Raw genomic sequence first — 19,792 nt, 5'->3', positions numbered from 1 at the left:
GTGAGGAAAGCACCAAATTTGGCACACGAGTAGCCGATCATATGGTGAACAGATTTGGATATTGGGCCATCTGAAATTCAGCCACTGATGGCTGTGGCAGCCATTTTTCAAAATGGCTGCCAGTGGTTACTGTTATGACACATATCTGCTTTACTGGAGAGGAATGCAGGTTGGTAGTGAAAGTTTATTTCCTAATAAAGGTCCAATAATGGTCAAAGAAAGTAACAATTAGATTTGGTTGAGAAAAAAAAAGTTAAAGTGGACTAATTAGTCTTGTTAAGACACAGATTCTGAATGAAAACCAATGATAAACATTCATAGCACTATTGGCTTGGCACATGGTAGTAGAAGTTGTGTGCATGCATATTGACCCTGGAATCGCGCACGGTTGAGTTGCCAGCTTACACTTGTTGACTCGATTCATTGTTATTTTGTTCTGTGCCCATAAAGTTCTCTATGCTATCCCATTGTTAACCGTAGTTCATCAAGTTGAGTTTGGTTTGCGGGGTGCAATTTGTTCATAGGATTATCTCAGTCACGGATTACTGGGTTATGAGGTTCTGCATGTATTTCCGTTCTGCCTTCACGGCGCCAGTTCCAATTTGCTACTGAGTGAGGAAGTTCTCTCTTCGTACCGGTGTGTTGGCGAGATATCTTTACCATGATAACTCGTTAGTTTTCGGGTTATCTTCGTTCGATTGATGGCAATGCCAAACCATTTGAAAGTAGTTTTCCATTCTAGTTTCCATTTTCATGGCTAAGCTCATTTGTTTTGGTCAGTTTGTTGAGTAACCCTTCCTTTTTCTGAAACTGCATTTTTATTGACTCTTACAGTCAATCGCAACACATCTCAGCACATCGGCTCGAAGTAACCTAAATATGGATGAATGGATGACAGTAGCCCTGCGGCGTTGGAGGATTGCTGGGCCAGAAGTTGCCAGGGCCACAGAAGAGTTCCAAGATGGCCGTCAACACTGGGGGAGGCGAGAGGACACACGTCATCACGACCAGACACCAAGTGTGCAAACCTCTTTCGCCAAGGATGTCCGTGCCCTTGTCAGCGTCATAGAAGAGCTTGACAACCCCTTTGAGGAAGAGAGCATGGATCTGGTTGTCCTTGACAAAAAGGAAATTGCAGGTCCTGCTGCAGTTGAGAATATGGATGACAGTCGAATGTTGTTGCATGCATCCCATGCAGCCAACCATGGTCACCACAAGATATTGATCAAGACAGTTGACACCTATGTTGTGGTGTTGGCTGTGTCAGTGGCCCAGGGACTGCAACCAGAAGATGAACTGTGGCTAGCATTTGGCACTGGGAAGAGTTTTCGGTACCTGGCAGCCCATGAAATAGCAGCTGGCCTCGGACCAGAGAAGGCACAGGTACTCCCAATGTTTCACGCTCTGACTGGGTGTGACACTATATCTAGCTTTGCTGGACATGGTAAGAAGACTGCTTGGACAATCTGGACCGTTCTGCCAGAACTTACAGACGCACTGCTGAAGCTATCCTCTGCACCAAGTGGCATACCAGACGATGTCATGCACACCATCGAGAAGTTCGTCATATTGCTCTATGACAGAACCAGCACATGCAACGACATTGACAAGGCCCGGAAGAAACTCTTCGAGAAGAAGAACAACAACGTGCAGCTGATCCCGCCAACCAAGGCAGCTCTGGAGGAGCATGTGAAGAGGGCGGCCTACCAAGGAGGCCATGTGTGGGGTCAAACACTGCTACCAATGCCAGCGCTGCCTCCTCCATCCAGCTGGGGCTGGGTCAAGAATGACGAGGGGGTGTACAAGCCACACTGGAAGAAGCTACCCAGAGCAGCCCACACGTGCTATGAGCTAGTATCGTGCAAGTGCAAGAAGAGCTGTCTGAGGCGTTGCAAGTGCAAAAAGGCCGCACTTGAATGCACAGCTTTGTGTGTGTGTGAGGGAAAGTGCTCACAAAATTGAGAGAATATTAACAGAGCAGACTGTGTCACTGATTCAGAACATTTAAATCAGACATCTCTCGATCAATTTCTATGAGTGAGATGTCGGTATTCATATGAATGAGACGCAGCCCATGATTCGTTTGCAACCATGCTCAACAACCACTGACTTTACATAAGCGGTTGGTATTCATATCAATCAGACGCAGCCCTTGATTCATTTGCCACCATTCTCAACAACCAATTTCTATGAGTGAGATAGTTTTCCAGTACAACAAATAATTAGCAGCCATCTTGCAAAATGGCGGCTCCCTTAAAACTTGAGGTGGCTACAGGTTATGTTTTCTTAATTCAGCTTTTAATAAATGTTCAAACCAATGTTAGAGTGAAATTATAGTAACCGCTAGAGGCCATTTTAGAAAATGGCTGCCACAGCCATCGGCGGCTGAATTTGAGATGGCCCAATATCCAAATCTGTTCATAATATGTTAGGCTACTACTGTGCCAAATTTGGTGCTTCCCTCACAAAATGCACAATTGTTATGCTAAGTTGCCCCACTATTATACTGACTGGTATTTGTGTCCTTTATAACATCCTTAAAAACAGTAAGTTTCCTGTTTGGAATGATTTTCCATTTTATTTGACTGTCAGGCAAGCAGACAGAGTAAAAAACAAAAATTTCACTCCTCTCTGCGCAGGTGCGATTGGGATGAATTTCGAGCCAAAGTATGGTAAAATGGCAGACGTCTTCCGATTCATGTTCCAATTCATGTTCAAAATATAACATTCAATTGAAATAAGTTGTTCCTCGATCATAAACTGACATTTGTAGACAGACAGATGGACGGACATGAACCAATTGCTTACCCTGCTTTTCGCTTCACGTGCTGGGGGGGGGGGGAGGGGGGTAACAATACTTGTACCCCCCCCCGGTAATTCGTGAGGCATCCATTTTTATCACCAAGTATGTGAGGAATAGTCCATGACAATATCAAGAGGACCAAATAAACACTGAAATAAACCATGACGTGTTCATACATAGGTCCTTCATATAATTTCTAACTTTCCTTCCTTCCCTAACTGTACAATTTAATTACTTTGTGAATTAAATTAAAGCACAGTCCATTGCTCACCTATAAAACTAAAGGTTGACTGCAAAATAGGTAACTGAAAAATTATCTCGAGTGGCAAATTAAAAACACAAACCAAAAACGTGTCAATAAATTTTGCGTCAGCCTTCTTAAGATCTTAGGGTCCTGAGTTTGAGTCCCTGTTGTTCGTTAAATTAACACCAGTTGACTCATAGTCAGGTCAATATATGGAAAATACCCCCTCAACTCCCAAAAAATTGCTACAAAAGGTTTCTCAACCGATTCTGGTAGGTTTTAGTGTACTTTATAACATACTAAAAGTTTGACAGTGAAAAGGATTGCATATTCTGTGGATGTAAAATTGAGTTGGACAAGGGACACTTTAGCTGGGTACTGACCGACACATTTGTGGAGACAATTTTGGAGGTCTGTGAATCGCGTTCAGATGATTGGGGACTTCCTGTAAAGGGTCGGATTGAATACTATTTACAAGATTTACATGCAGCAGACGGACTTTATCATCATTCGTGTAGTGGAAATTTCCGGTCCTTTAAGTCTGTGCCTTTAGAGTTCCAGAATGCCCACGATGCCAAGCGTAGAAAGTCTGGTCGTCCTAAAGATGAAGATAAGTATGAAGCATTTCAGAAAAATGTGTGCTTACCTAGAACTGAACAATGAGGAACAACTAACTGTTACATCTTTGAGCCTCATAATGAAAGGGTATCTTTACAATCCCGATTCGGAACCGTATGACAATTACACTTTGAAAAAGCGTCTTAAAAAACACTTTAAGGACTCAATTCATTTTTCTGAAGGAGAAGGCTTGGACGATATTGTTACGATGAGAGAACAAACCTCGCAGATTCTGAGATCATACTACAAGCAAAAGTTTCAGGAAGGCGACGATGAGTCCCAAAAACGTGCTATTATTGAAACTGCTGCTAGGTTAATCAGAAGTGATATCAAATTTCAGGTTTCTACCGTGACGAATCAGTATTCAAGTAGTGAGGATTTAAAACTTCATTCAGCCCTATCGTTCATTCCGACTAGTCTGCGGACAGCACTGGAAACATTGTTCATTGGGAAAGACGCAAGGTTGCGGCAGTTGGTTATGCCATAATTCAGGCAGTTCGCCGAAGAGCTGTCATTGCACCGCTACAAGTGGGACTTGCTGTGCAAATCCATCATCTGTATCGTTTGAAGTTCCTTGTGGATAGTCTTCATGAAATGGGATTCTGTTGCTCATACACAGAAGTGATCAGATTTGAAAAAAATGCAGCGGATTGTGTGGAACCTGATGTCCTAGGTGGTGATGTAGATTTGCTGGAGATGTCTGTCCTCTTTGCCGCGGATAATGTTGATCACAACGTTATCACTATTGACGGCAAAGGGACATTTCATGGAATGGGTGTCATTGCCTCTGTCACCCCTGGAAAACGGACGAACCGTCTCATTACGCGACGACAGATCTCAGAACTGAAAACTGAAAACAAGACAAAAATTCCTATCTTGGAGTTCAGGTTTGCAAGGCATGATTGTCATGAGGTAGTCTTCGAGGACCGCCGAGATTTCTTGACTGTGACCAGAGGATCGATATTCTGTGGGAAGTCTCCTTCGGCTTCAAAGAGGCAACACCGAATTGGCAGGGGATGATGCATATCTTGCATCAGGGGAGCCACCACCCTGGCCAGTCGTCAGTCAAATTCTTGCCTATGATCAATATGCACTCTGGAGACAAATCATGCATTGTGTCTACATTAGACTTTGTTTGCAACCTTACCATGAAGCACAACCTTCCCACCATTGTAACTTTTGACCAGCCCTTGTATTGGAAGGCTGCCAAAGTCATCATTGATGCGCCACAAAGTAGTCACCTGAAAGGCATTGTTCTGATGTTGGGGTGTTTCCATACATGAACTTGCTGGGGGCCATAGGAACTCTCATGGAAGGGACCGGTCTCAAAAACATGTTTGAGACTGTCTATGGAGAAAATGCAGTTGTGCACATGATGACAGGGAAAGCTGTCCAGAGGGCTTTGCGGGGCCATCTTCTTGTTGACAAGTGCCTGCATAGCCAGCTTTTTACGGAAATGGCCAAAGACAATCCCGAGATTCAGACACTGCTGGATCAAGCCGAGGAATTGTACTCCTCCCTTCTTAGCGGAGAGACGACGCTAGGAGATGCTGCTTGTTCTGAGGTTTTGATCCAACTCGAGACAGTAACGGAGAAGAAGAAATCTGAACTTGCTCAGACCTCAAAGACCAGCCAGTTGTGGCATAATTATCAGCGTATGGTTGGCATGGCAAGAATGTTGATCAAGGCGGATCGTACTGGGTCTTAGTTGATGCATTTGCAGGCAGTGTCCAATTGCCTAACTGTCTTTGCTGCAGCTGGGCACTTCAATTACCTGCGATCTGCTCATTACTACTTGCAGCAAATGAGCAACCTGGAGGAAACCACCCAGACGTTTATCGAAAGTTCATTGATGGTTTTCACGTTGTTCATAGGAGCAATCAGTGCTGGGCAGGGCTTAGTAGTGATCTTGTCATTGAACAAACGTTGATGAGGTCTCTAAAGAGCACTGGTGGTCTAACTCGCGGCAGTGGGATGACCGAGGACATGCGAAACCTTTGGACCTTATCTGCACCTGTAACATCCGAGTACAACAGTGCGATGCAGGATTTCACAGACCTGACCTATACTACAAGTCCGCAACACAAAGACTCAACTGAGGCACGCATCAAAAGAGATGCATCTGATCTCGAGAAAATTCGGATAAAGCTTGCAGCCTGCTCACCCTTCACATCTGATTCTACCCTGAGAAACATTGTCAACGGGATAGTGGCTGGGCCAGATGTGAATGTACATGCCTTTGAATCGGTTGGGAACAAGATCATTGAAGATATAATCGGAAAGTCGGCATTTACTAACAAATTCAAGCGGAAAGACAGAGCCCAAACCCTTGGGAATATCTCTGCTGTGAAGATTGCTCCTGATCATACCATTGATCCTGCCCTTCTGTTCCAGCATTTCCTTGTGGTGTCAAGGTCAGGATATCTTTCCCTTGAAGATGTTTTGACATATGAACTAAGCCCCTACCCTCCAGCCCTCTTTGAGGTCAGGAACATTCTTCGAAAAGCAGACAAACCTCAGCTTGCTCAGGCAATTCGAGACCATGCTGCGGACTTATCAAGTGAGGCTGTGATGAACTCTATTCCTAAAACAGATTGTTACGTGCTCAATGGTGGCTCTTTGCTCCATCGTTTACCGTGGAAGAAAGGCGACTCATATAATGCAATAGCTGAGTCTTATGCAGATTTCACTGTGAGACATTACGGACTAGCGACAGTGGTGTTCGATGGCTATGGTGAAGGTCCCTCCATAAAAGACAACACACATCAGAGATGAGGACAAAACCTGCACCCTATTGTTAATTTCACTGCAGAAACAGAGTTTTCAGGCAAAAAGGAGGACTTTTTGTCTCGTGACAAAAACAAGGCAGACATGATTGCTCTCATCAGCACAGCACTAACTAAAAGGGGATGCCATGTCATTCAGTCACCAGGGGATGCCGACGTTGATATCGTTAAGGCAACTGTTGAACGATCCCGTCATTGCACCACAACATTGGTCGGTGAGGATACAGATTTGCTGATCTTGCTCCTTCATTACTCTAGAACAGACAATGAGATCATCTACTTCCATTCTGACGCAAATATGCAGTCAAAAGAACACAAAGTGTAAACATTAACCTGTTGAAAGACACTTTAGGAGAAGATGTGAGCAATGAGTTGCTCTTTGTACATGCCTACACAGGCTGTGATTCAACTTCAAGGATTTTTGGCATCAGAAAAAGTCAGCCTTCCGAAAGTTAGTGAAATCTAATCCTGTCATGAAGTCCTGTGCTAGTGCATTCATCCTTCAAAACAAATCTCAAGAGGACATATCAGATCTTGGAAAAGACCTGATGGTTGATCTCTTTGGTGGCAAGTCTAATGATACGCTCTCATCACTGCGCCATATCATTTTCACCAAGAAAGTGGCAACTGCTCAAGCATTTGTCACTCCTGAACGGCTTCCACCAACATCACCTGCAACAAGATTTCATAGCCAACGTGTGTACTTTGAAATTATGGTATGGATGGGGATGGCAAATGAAATGAACCCAACCAAATGGGGATGGAAACAGAAAAATGATCAGTTAATTACAATTATGACCCAAAACAATGCTGTGCCTCACGAACTCTTGAAAATTATCCATCGCAACTGTTCGAGGGGGTGCAAATCCTCTCGATGCAGCTGCAGACGCTATGAACTCCCCTGCACTGCTGCATGTGGCCCTTGCCAAACTGAAAACTGTGACAATCCAAACAACACTCTGGAGGTCGATACTGAGGAGGAGGATGACACTCAAAACTGAACGCTCTGAAACTTATTCTATGGACAAAGGTTGGATTTTTGTGTTACATAATAGGCCAACATCATTTTTTTATGATCTTAATGTGTTCTTTGCCCCCAAACACCAAGGGATAGACATCAAGATCATCAAATTTGAGTTGATAGTTACAGAGTTATGATCATTGACTTGTTAACATGATCAACAGTTATGATATGATCGCTGGACTTGGTATTCCAACGCTGGCGGTGTGGCAAAGGAGATTGACCATGTCCTCATTGACGGTCGTTGGAGGATGATCCAGAACTGCAGGGTCTACCGGAGTGCTCAGTTCCTCAATACTGACCACAGGCTTGTTGTAGCAACTCTAAAGCTGCACCTTAAATCCTGGAGAATGGTACCATCCCAGCTGAGACTGGATGTTGCCAAGCTCAGGGATGAGAGAGTAGCTGAGGAGTTTGCGAACAGGCTGAGTGGACACTTGGGGGGTCTGGGTGCTTTGGGGGGTCCTGAAGAGTTGTGGAGCGCCTTCAAGACCACCGTCCTTGATGTTGCCGGTGGATGCCTTGGAGCTCACCGCAGGGCAAAGAAGAATTTTGTCTCTCAAGGGACACTGGATACCATTGACCAGAGTCGCAGGGCCAGGCTGAATGGCAGAGCTGAGCTGTTCAGGGAGCTGAGGCGTAAAACTGTACGTGCACTGAGGGTGGACAAGGAGGCCTATGTGCGAGGAATCTGTGAGGGGGTAGAGCATCACCTGTGGACAGGTGATTCTCATCCCGCTTACAGGGGAATTCGCACATTACGTTCATCCAAGCCCATCCCTCGGAGCACTACAGTTCGAGCAGAGAGTGGTAGGCTCTTGACAGAGGAGTCTGAAGTGAAGGCCCGCTGGGCCGGTTACTTTGAGCGGTTGTACCAGGCTGATCCCCCAGCTGTCGAGTTGGACGTCAAGGGTGTTACAATCCCTGTTGCTGACCCTCGAATCAACTGTGGTCCACCTACGCTTGTGGAAACACGGGCTGCGGTGAACCAGTTGAAACGGGGCAAAGCTCCAGGGATCTGTGGCATCCATGCTGAACTTCTCAAGGCTGGTGGAAATGCTGCACTCGTGTTGTTGCATGCAGTTCTGTGCTCTGCCTGGAACACAGGCATCATCCCAACTGACTGGAAGAGGGGCCTTGTTGTCCCTCTCTGGAAAGGGAAAGGTGATCGCCAAGACTGCAACAACTACCGAGGGGTGACGCTGCTCTCAGTGCCGGGCAAGGTCTTTGCTCGGATAATTCTCGATAGGGTTCGCCACCATCTGCTTGAGCACCAGCGTCCAGAGCAGTCAGGCTTTACACCAAAGAGGTCAACGATTGACCGTATCCTTGCACTTCGTGTCCTCACCAAACGCAGACGAGAGTTTCGGCAGGGGCTGCTTGCAGCCTATGTTGATCTCTGTAAAGCGTTCGATTCAGTGAATCGGGATGTCCTCTGGAGGATTCTTTGTCTTTGTGGGGTGCCACCAAAACTGATCGATCTGATGTCTGAACTCTACTCTGGTACTGAGAGTGCTGTGAAGTGTGGTGGTACCATCTCTGACTTATTTCCAGTTGTTACTGGAGTTCGTCAGGGATGTGTACTTGCCCCCACACTTTTCAGCACTTGTATGGACTGGATTCTAGGGAGGATGTCGGAGAGATCAAGTTGCGGTGCGTCATTTGGGAATGTCAAGATCTCGGACCTTGACTTTGCAGATGATGCAGTCATCTTTGCGGAGGCTTTAGACATCCTCTTGGGGGCCCTCGAGGTGCTGAATGAGGAGTTGGAGCCGTTGGGATTACGGGTTTCTTGGGTCAAAACGAAGATCCAGGCTTTCGGTGACATCTTGGATGCTGCTGTCCTGTCTGTGTCTGTTTGTGGTGAGGATGTTGAGGTCGTGGAGAGATTCACTTACCTTGGCAGTGATATTCATGTCTCTGCTGGCTGCGAGTCAGAGGTCAATAGACGTCTGGGTCGGGCCTGGGGAGTCATGGATTCACTGGATCATGGGGTGTGGCGCTGCCGGTACCTGTGCGGGAGGACGAAAGTCCGAGTCTTCAGGTCCTTGGTACTTCCAGTCTTGCTCTATGGGTGCGAGACTTGGACTCTGACCAAGGATCTGAGACGGAGACGTAATTCCTTTGGTACCGGTCTCTTCGGAGAATCCTTGGCTATCGCTGGTCGGATTTTGTGTCCAACGAGCGGTTGCTGAGAGAGACTCGGATGAGATTTGTTACCTGCATAGTCCGTGAGCGTCAGTTGCGGCTGTATGGACATGTGGCTCGTTTTCCTGACTCTGATCCTGCTCACCAGATTCTCTCAGCGAGGGAGTCTCATGAGTGGAGGAGGCCAGTGGGTCGACCACGTGCCTCATGGTTGCAACAGGTTGACCATCATCTCAAGGAGATGGGGATGGGCCTGGCATCTGCCTGGGGGATGGCCAGACGGAGGCCCCTGGAGTACCGGCGGAAAGTGGACGCAGCGACGCGCTGTTCTGGCACATGCTCCCATACCTGACCTGACCTATGATCATTAAAAGGTTTTGGCAGCCATCTTGGAGGCCATCTTGAAAAAAACACTTTTCCAGGGGTCATACTTTTTTAAATTTATAGTATTTACCAGAATGAGTTGAGAAACCTTTTGTTGCAATTTTTTGGGGGTTAAACTGTATATTGACCTGACTATCAGCCCCTTATCCATCCGAGGTCGGCAAAATGAGTACCAGTGTACTGGTAAGAGGGCACTGCATCAACGGCACTGCCTTGCCCCCAGAAAAAATGATGCAACCAGAAGTCACAGGCTGCACACTATTGCTGTCATCCTTAAAGGTTTTATTACAATAAATTCAACTTTTCAAAAACAATGAAAAGAGAAGGAAAACATATGCAATGAAAATATGTTATTGTGTTCAGGAAAGATATTGTTGTTCTGGCTAAATTCAAACATAGTAGGGTCATATCCAGGACTCCCGTGACCATGGAGAGCATAAGTTCGTTGAGGATGGATTTTGGTACTTTGGGGTATTTAGAAAAAAAATGAGCTCCTATGCCCCTTCCAAAAGTGTGGGCTAACTCCACCAGAGGGCAAAATCCAAAATGGCCACTGGCGGCCATCTTTGAAATTACACAATTACATAACTGTTGAGTAAAATAACTTATAGACAAGAAATAAGTGTCGTTTTTTACTAATTTAATAACTTGGATTCCATTTCAGTGGTTATTTTCTCATTTTGCGGTAATCTTTAACATGAAATTCAAGATGGCTGCCAACTGCCATATTGAATATTTGAAGGTCCCATCTTCCGAAATTTTGTAGCTTTTTACTATTATAGAAATTATGCTGTTTATTTTGTCACAGGATCATTGGATTTCTGCTACCAAAAGACCACCGACTGCCACTACAACTGATCAGTCATCACATCACATCCCAACTGTTGAGTAACAGAATTAACTAAGTTCAGACTAACATGTCTGAAGAATCAACCAGTAGCAGAAGTAGCAACCCCCCTCCTCAATGTGTGTTGCAATGTGGTGATCATATTGATCAGGAAGACTCACCTGATGGGGATTTCTAGTGGAAAGTGGCAAAGCTTGTGTGAAAAAGCAGCTAATTGGAGGGGGCTAAATAGGTTTGGCATGGTGTATGAGTGTCAACTGGGAAAAGGGACGCAAAGGTCTTTACATGTACAAGGAATGTTACCTGTCTATTTCAAGCAAGAGAAAGCTCCAGCAAGCTGAAAAGCGAAAATTTGCATATAGTGAACAAAGCAGGTAACCCCTACAGTTGCAGTTCCACAGGCAGTTTTTAAATACTGCGTTGGCCTTGTTTTGCCCTGACCTTTTCTGCTATTTGTGCTTGGAGAACAGTTCCTGCTGATTTGTTCACACTAGTTCCAGCTCACTATTTTATTTCGTTGAGTTTGTTGGTTTCATGTTTTCTTTACACTTGCGCATTTTTATGCATAATTGGAGGTGCAAAATTTTGACAATTGAACTTCATTTGTTGTGTCTGCATTTGCCTCTGATCAACCCTGCTGTTTTATTGGGTTTGGATTTCCTCAATTGATCTTGTGTTTGCTAGTTGTTACCACCACACATGAACTCAATACCTTGTTTTTTTTCCTGTGTGTGCAGTGAATCTACGTCTGCGTCCGAGACCCCGAAATCTGCTGCTGCTGATCCCCTTCCAGCTCCTTCACCGAAACGTCTACGTTCGAGTATAGGGCATCTACATGATAAAAACTTATGTGTCTGGTGCATGTGTCCAGAAGACAAAAAGCATCTGAGACGGAAATTAAATACTTTGTATCTTCCAAATCAAAAAAAGGCTTGGAACGTGTTTAAACAGCATACAGTGTTACTAGACGACATGGACATGAGAGATCGCATTTTCAAACTGATTGACGCCACACCTGACCCATTTGCAGCTGAGATACGATACCATCATCGCTACTGGCTCAAGTACATAACCAACAATAAGATTAATGATGAAAGGCGTGAGCTGAATGATGAATGAGCTGCAAAAATGACCATAAAAATGAGTTAGAAACAACCTAGATCACATTTTCAGGTCTGACGATGACCTCAAAATGGGCAAGTAACGCCTGGAATTAATTTGTAGTCAAAAGACACCATAATTCATGTCTGTATGTTAATTTACTCAAGATTTAAGTATTTTAAATTTTTTTCCAAGATGGCCACTGGCGGCCATTTTGGATTTCATAGTGAAGATGACCTCCAAGTCGACAAGTTACACCTGGAATGAATTTCCCTCCATATAATTACTTGAAAACAATACCTTAATTGTCTTCCTTCCTTAACTGGTTTGGAAGATGTGAAATATTCATATATTCAATATGGCTGTTGGTGACCATCTTGGATTTCACATTGAAGATGACCACGAAATGAAAGAATAACCACTGGAATGGACCCCTAGGTCATTAAATTAATAAAAAAACGACACTTATTTCATGTCTGTAAGTTATTTTACTCAAGAGTTATGTAATTGTGTAATGTCCAAGATGGCCACCAGCGGCCATTTTGGATTTTGCCCTCTGGTGGAGTAAGCCCACACTTTTGGGAGGGGCATAGGAGCTCATTTTTTTCTAAATACCCCAAAGTACCAAAATCCATCCTCAAATGAACTTATGCTCTCCTTGGTCACGGGAGTCCTGGATATGACCCTACCAACATGCCGATAAGGAATGAAGGAAAACAAAAAAGTGGAAAAATAAAAGTACATCTGAACATACAAATAAATAAACAAGTTCACAAACAAACAGACAAACAAATATATAAATAAAACAAAAAACACCCCAAAATCCTTGGCTGCATGATACAACACCAGCAGATAAATTTTTTTGAATTAAATTATTTTCAATCATGATATCAACCAATTTGGAGGCAAAAGGGCAGAAATGCACCAATTGGCAGAAGTATGGTTGGTATAGTGACTTGCAAAAGTATTCACCCCCATCCAATGCAGATGAAATGTGAATAAGTTAGAATAACAGAGAAAATCAGATGATTCTCATTTACATAAGTATTCAAACCCTTTTCATTATGAACCCTAAATCACTTCAGGAGCAAATTATTTGTTTGAAGGGTTACAAAATAAGTGTAATAGGTTTCACCTGTATGTAATGTGGTTTAGCTGAAAAATTCAACTCCCCGACTTATCGAAGGAGTTTTAAGGTACAACTCATTTGGTCAACAAACAAGGCAAACATGAAGACCAAGAAGTTTTCCAAAGAAGTCAGACATAGAGTGGTGGAGAAGCACCATTCAGTAGAGGGTTATCAAAAAATTTCAAGGTCACTCATTATCCCTTTGAGTACGGTGAAATCCATCATTAAGAAGTGGAAGATGTATCATACCACCCAGACCAGGTCAACCATCCAAACTCAGCAGTCGGACAAGCAGGAAACTGGTTTGGGATGTCACTGTCAATCCAACAACGACTTTGCAAGATCTGCAAGGCTCTATGTCTGAGATGGGGGTCAGTGTTCATCAATCAACAATATCCCATTGTCTTCACAAAGCTGGACCTCTATGGACAGGTGCCAAGAAAGAAGCCATTACTGAAAAAGAGACATCTAAAAGCTCGTAAGGAGTTTGTGAAAAAGCATCCTCATGATACTGCAGGCATGTCGAGAAACGTTTTATAGTCGGATGAGCCAATGATTGAATTTTTTGGTCTAAATTCCAAGCGATACATCTGGCAGGCACAAAAACAACACTGCACAGCACTCAGTCAACACCATCCCTCCTGTCAAGCATGGTGGTCACAGCATCATGTTATGAACCTGTTTTTCATCAGCAGGAACTGACAAGCTTGTCAGAATAGAAGGAACAATGGATGGCACAGGAGAAGGTACAGGAGAATCCTTGATGAAAACCTGCTTGAGTCAGCCATGAATCTGTAAACTGGGTCGGAGATTAACATTTCAGCAGAACAATGATCTGAAGCACAAAGCTAAAGCCACACTGGAGTGGCTGAATAAGAAGAAAATAAATGTTCTTGAGTGGCCCTGTCAAAGTCCTGACTTGAACCCAATTGAACATTTATGGTGAGACTTGAACATTGCAGTCCATCGACGATCCCCATCAAACTTGGCAGAACTCGAGTAATTTTCACGTGGAGAATGGGCAAAGATTTCACCATCTCACTGTGGAAAGCTGGTGGAGACCTACCCAGAAAGACTCATGTAGCAGTCATTGTTACAAAAGGTGCTTCCACTAAGTACTGACCTCAGGGCCTGAATACTTTTACAACCAGTGAATTTTGATTTGAACATGTTTTTTTATAGGTATCCTGACACGTAACATCCTTCAACTATAACAGTGTTTCGTTTGATCTCTTCAGTTATGAATAAAAAAATTCATTTGGAAAAATAGTTTCTAAAAGTTTGTAATTCATCTAAAAGTGGCATTATTGGTGGGGGCTGAACACTTTGCAGGCCACTGCACATCTGTATAAGGTTGATCTTGCAGGTAAAAACAACAAAGAATATAATTTCCAACTGTACCTTACGAGCAATAGCTTCTTTTGTCTCATTGTCAATCCAGCTGAGTGAATCCAAGTCTTTCACAAAGATCTTGGTAATCTCATCAATCATGTGCTGAATCTGAAATAATTAGAGAAAAGAAAAACATGAGAAATCAAAGAGGGGTAAAACGAGTAGACAAAGAGAAAAAAAGGCCACTGGGCCCAAGATGGTTGTGTCTATGGTAATGTAATGTCCATATAACCATTTATTAAACTGCCCACTTTGGATGATTGTCCATGGTGGTCAAAACTACGAAATAAATTTCACTTCTTATGGTTTGTGTATTCCACTGTATATACATCACACACTAGAATCAGTCACGACGGTATCCTAGAGGTTCTGTGAAAAATACATTAACAAGATAGAACCAGACTTGAACCCGGATCAGTGCAAGATAGAACCAGCCTCAGTGATGTAATCGGCAGAGTGTCCACTCTGAATTTGGGAGGTCGGCGGTTCAAACCCCGGCCAAGTCGTACCAAGCACTTAATATGGCACGTGCTGCTTCCTTGCTTGAAGTTCAGCATTTAAAAGGATAGAACACAGACAAACAACCGGAGGTTGTTCTGCAAAAACCTTCAGGATTGAAGGAGGCAGATGAACTCGAAGAAGAAGAACAGTGATAGATTGCTGATGAAATAAATTGAGATGACATTGAAAACATAACTCAAGTTGAACACAAGCCTTTGAGGTTGCGCGGTTGCTCTTTGGCCACACTCAACATACACGGCAAGTACACACTTTAAACAAACACGCGAGCTTTACACAAGACTTAATTGCATGGGGAAAAAACAAACTAACACTCCTTTCTCAGCTTAGGGTCCTTCACACACAAATTATTGTGTAAAGTACGTTCAGCCACGAGAGGAGCGCTGCCGTGTTCAGGGTACACTTCCAGTTCCATACCTCCGTTTTAATGGAGTCCTCATCATAGACCGATGGACTCTGCACAAAGATGGCAGACAATGCCATGGGCATGTGCTTGTACACGTGCTCCATGCATACTTGCCAGCGTGGCTTGTTCACAGTCTGCAAGAGATCTCTCTTATAGACAGACTATTTTACAACTGCAGTAAAAGCAAAAATTAAAACACCATGTAGTTTGTTGTGCGACACTTTTGGATGAGTTCAGTTTTTATTACCTTGTTAGCTCCATGCAAAATCAGTTCAAGATTTGATTTGGCACTGAGAAATCTGTTGTCCAGCATTGGAAGCATTTCATGTACTGCAGTCCAAATTATGTAGTTCTTTATGGTGCTGTTCACAACAAATGAGGAATTTATATATGCTCGTCACAGTTTACTCAACAGAAGCCAAAAGATATGAAACAATGTGTACCAGATCAATAGGTTGCTTTGAATTTACAAGCATATACAAGACACAGGAGGCCATTTAACCAATGATGCCAAAGCTTTAATCACACTGTATTCATCAAAGCTATCAATTTACTTCTCTTCTATCTAATATATTAACATCATTCTTCTCATGAACTAAATCGAAGTGAACCTCCACATAACGTTAACACTGTATAAAAAGTAAGTAGCCAACATATTGGCACACAGTCACACATTATTTTAAAAGGCACCGTGAGATCGTTAACATCTACAACTGGAATTCAGACAAGTATGACGTCTCACTTCTAAAGGATGGTGTCGTGTTTCCTCTGATATATACAGAGCTCCTTGCTGCTGATACTTCGTCAAAGCTGTAAGTGTTTTTTTGTCAGGGTAGAACTTTGACCAGCTAAATCCATGACGAACACAGTAATAACTGAGCATCTTGTCAACATCCCCAAGTTCAAGCTTTCTGTTCCCGTCTACACTCTTATGACCCCCACTCCCCACTCCCTCATCCCCTCTTTTACCACCAGTTGAATCACTTACTCCAAGACCTCCAACCCTTCCCATCCCTCCAGTCATTCAAGACAGCTCAGGTCATGCCCCACAACATATGCCATGCAATATATTCCCTGCCACCCGTGTCCAACCGGTAACCTTCAATCGTCTGTCAATTAGCTCTTCCTTGAGCTTTGGTTTCCGTTCAGACAACCGTACATGTTTAGCAATCCATTGGTAGATAGGCCGTTTTCAGGTAGATCGGGAGGACACAAATAATGTTTTGCTTACCTTTTTTTGGTTTTGGTCAACATGATGGAAACATCTTCAAAGTACATCGGAGAAGAAAGAATGATTTTGTTGTTATCAAGAAAGTGATCAACAATATGTTTTGTGAAAACAGCAAAAAGAAATTCCGTCCAATTGAAGAAAGGGGCGAGATTCTGGAAAAAAAAACCAAACAAACAAAAACAAACAAACAAACATGAGTTTGTGCAAAATTATTTAAATACCTCGCTAATCTTCTCCTTTTCTTTTTTGTTTATTTTCCATGCAAAATTGAGTGATGGAACAGTGAGGTGACAGAGGGTAAAGAAACACACTGAAATTGGTGCAGTGAAACCATAAGTAGATGCAACAAGCAACGGAATAAACAAACAGGAAAAGATGAGGGAGTGGAGGGGAGGAAACAGTAACCTGCAAAGAAGGGGATTAGGTAAGGGAAGGTTAATGGGGGTAAGAAATATCACTGGTAGAATGAGAGGGAAGAGGGGTGACATGAGTTAATGGTGTATCGAAAACTTAAAGGATTGGAGGGAAGGGTGGGATTAAACTGATTGATGTGAAGCATGGGTGTCAATCCATCGGGGAGAGCAGCACTCCATTAGCTAAGCACCAAGGCCTTCTAGGCTGTGAGTAGTTTTTTTTTCAAAGGAACTATAGGCGTGTCTCCCATTGCTTCACTAATGGGTTTAATTAAAAGACAGCATGTTGTACTTCACAAACATATTGCACATGTATTCCGTGAGTGCTAACGAGGATGTAAATGAAGGGAAAAAGGCAAAAAAGGATATTTTATAACAATATAGTTGTTGTGCTCATTTACATATTTTTCCATTGCTTCACCAATTACTATATTTCCTTTTGTGTGCTCCACCCATGTCTTTGTAAAGGGTTCTTGCTGTGGTAGAATAAGAAAAGTTACTGTTGGAACCCTCTGCATAAAAGCTCGAGGTCCAGCTTCTTGTTCCTCAATCACAGAAACACGGGCTTTAAAGAATGTGCGATAAAACAAGCGAACTTTTGTTCCAAGTAGATGAAAGAAAAAAGGAATTCATTAATAACTGGCGAGTTCATAGAACACCTTACCCTGCACAGTCTTGAGAAACAAGGACATGGATGGGGTCTGCGAGCAGCAAATTTGATTGGTCGTGATGATGTAAAATGCTGTAATATTTTGTCCAAGTACTGCTCAACAGAAGAGTTTTCAAAGTCCCAAAAAGGGGATTTGTGTTCTTCAGTGTTCAAGTATATAATTCAATTGAAAATTATTTTTAAAAATTTTAAGGTTGTAGAAAAAAATTTTTTGGAAGATTGCTGCCGTTGAATGCAGCATGTTTTGTACCACCTTATTTAACACGTTACATTGGTTCTTCGTGCCTGTTGTTTATGTCCTTAAAAACAGTAAGTTTCATGATTTTTCATTTTGTTTGACTGCCAGGCAGGCAGACAGAGTAAAAAAACAAAACAACTCTCACTCATCTCTGCGCATGTGCAATTGGGACAAAATCAGAGCCAATGTACTGCTAAACTACAGGTTCGTTTTCTGATTCATGTTCAAAATATAAGTCAATTGAAATAAAGTTATTCCTCAATCAAAAACTGACATTTGCATTCAGACAGACAGACAGAAAAGTGAACCAATTGCTTAACCCTGCTTTTCGCTTCGCGTATGCAGGGAAACAACATGTTGGCTGCATGAATTGAGGAAGTCATAAAGTCAGGAATGAAGTTTGCCTTGAATGATGCAAGCAGCGAGCTTGGCAACCAGAGCAGGAATAAAAACTGTCAAATGCTTGATATTCATGTCGGGAGATGGTCCCCACATCTTGTTTGAGACTGAGCGCCTCAAACAATTGAGAGAAGAGCAACAGTATGTCCAGAATTGAGTGAATGGCTGGGATGGAATCCAAACTGATAGTTAGATCCCAGGCTGTTTTAAAAGAGGGAAAACTTTATGTCAGCAGTGATGATGGATTCCATGGCTTTGCTAATAATTGGAAGTAAACTTACAGGCTGTAGTTGAGCCTCGATACAAAGTTGAGAGGGTCTATTTTTACACCCTTATTGTGAAATGGAGTGGTGTTTGTTGTCTTCCAGGAAGAAAGAAGGCAGCCAAAGAAGGAGAGATGACATGTGAGCATGCAGGGGAGAAGCAAGAGCAGCACAGCATGATTTTATAACAGTGATACTGATACCATCTGGATCTGTTGCCACTACATTCTTGGGTGAGAAAGACACAAAGCCCAGAAGACAGTGGGTATGGCAGGTTAAGATGGGGACAGGTTGTGTACATGAGATTTGAAGGCAAACACCGAGTTGAAACGCTCTGCTTTGTATCGAGGCTTTTGTCACCAACTCTTCACCCTCTCTCAACTCCTTTCCCCCTCCTATTTCCCTTACTCTCAAAAAAAACATCAAAATTAACTTTGGAATCATTCCAGCAAATATTCTGCCCCCTTCTCTATCCTTCTATGAATACTACCTTCTTTTAAAATTAATACAATATATCAACAAATCCAACCCCATTAATTATCCCAGGCAAAGTTGATTAACAATCATCTCACTAACATATTCTAACCTCATACCTAGTTTAACTTGAAATGCCATAAACATTATATTATCTCTTACAAGTCAAGCATCTCACAATCAGTATGAAGCTCTTCTTCATTTCATCTGTTTCCCATCTTATTTGCCACAACATGAATAACTCCCAACCACATCCCTTTGAAAAATATTATCCGCCCTTTTTACCATGTCTAAGCTCGAAGCATCATATACAGCCAACACACCCTCCAATTCTTATCATCAATACTAAAAACTTTCATCAACGTTATGTACAGTATCATCCATGCCTAAAAACTGATCTTTGCCCTGACTCTTGCCCCGACCACGCCCTCACTCCTTGCCCCAACCATGCCCTCACTACGTTCCCTCCTACCCTGCTCACTCTTTGCCCACTATCCTGCTCTCACTCTTTTCCCCGACCCCGCTCTCACTCCTTGCCTCGACCACGCTCTCACTCCTTGCCCCCTCCCCTGGTCTCATTCTTTCCCTCCTACCCTGCTCACTCTTTGCCCACTATCCTGCTCTCACTACTTGCCCCGACCACACTCTCACTACTTGCCCCGACCACGCCCTCACTCCTTGCTCCGACCACGCCCTCACTCCTTGC

The 19,792-nt window shown here is 43.2% G+C and overlaps 1 protein-coding gene and 1 long non-coding RNA gene across 3 annotated transcripts in view; one reads left to right on the top strand and one right to left on the bottom strand.

Moving 5' to 3' along the window:
• LOC147018837 (endothelin-converting enzyme 1-like) overlaps nt 1-19,792 on the bottom strand; it is a 102,323-nt gene that overhangs the window by 39,584 nt on the left and 42,947 nt on the right. For both annotated transcript variants that reach the window (XM_085898909.1, XM_085898908.1), the window contains 4 exons: nt 16,630-16,781; nt 15,646-15,760; nt 15,410-15,532; nt 14,483-14,581 (listed from right to left, as the gene is read on the bottom strand). In XM_085898909.1, the coding sequence (XP_085755035.1) occupies nt 14,483-14,581; nt 15,410-15,532; nt 15,646-15,760; nt 16,630-16,781 (489 nt within the window). The remainder of the gene's footprint in view (nt 1-14,482; nt 14,582-15,409; nt 15,533-15,645; nt 15,761-16,629; nt 16,782-19,792) is intronic.
• On the top strand, nt 119-14,776 carry LOC147018838 (uncharacterized). The gene is made up of 2 exons (XR_015062550.1): nt 119-169; nt 11,589-14,776. It is a non-coding gene; the product is annotated as an uncharacterized LOC147018838 (long non-coding RNA).

This window comes from Eptatretus burgeri, chromosome 10, assembly GCF_056783735.1.
Source record: "Eptatretus burgeri isolate ZD-2024b chromosome 10, Ebu_testis_v1, whole genome shotgun sequence".
Classification (NCBI taxonomy): Eukaryota; Metazoa; Chordata; class Myxini; order Myxiniformes; family Myxinidae; genus Eptatretus; species Eptatretus burgeri.
Note: the sequence above shows the minus strand (reverse complement) of the source record. Positions and strands in the feature narration are given on the sequence as shown.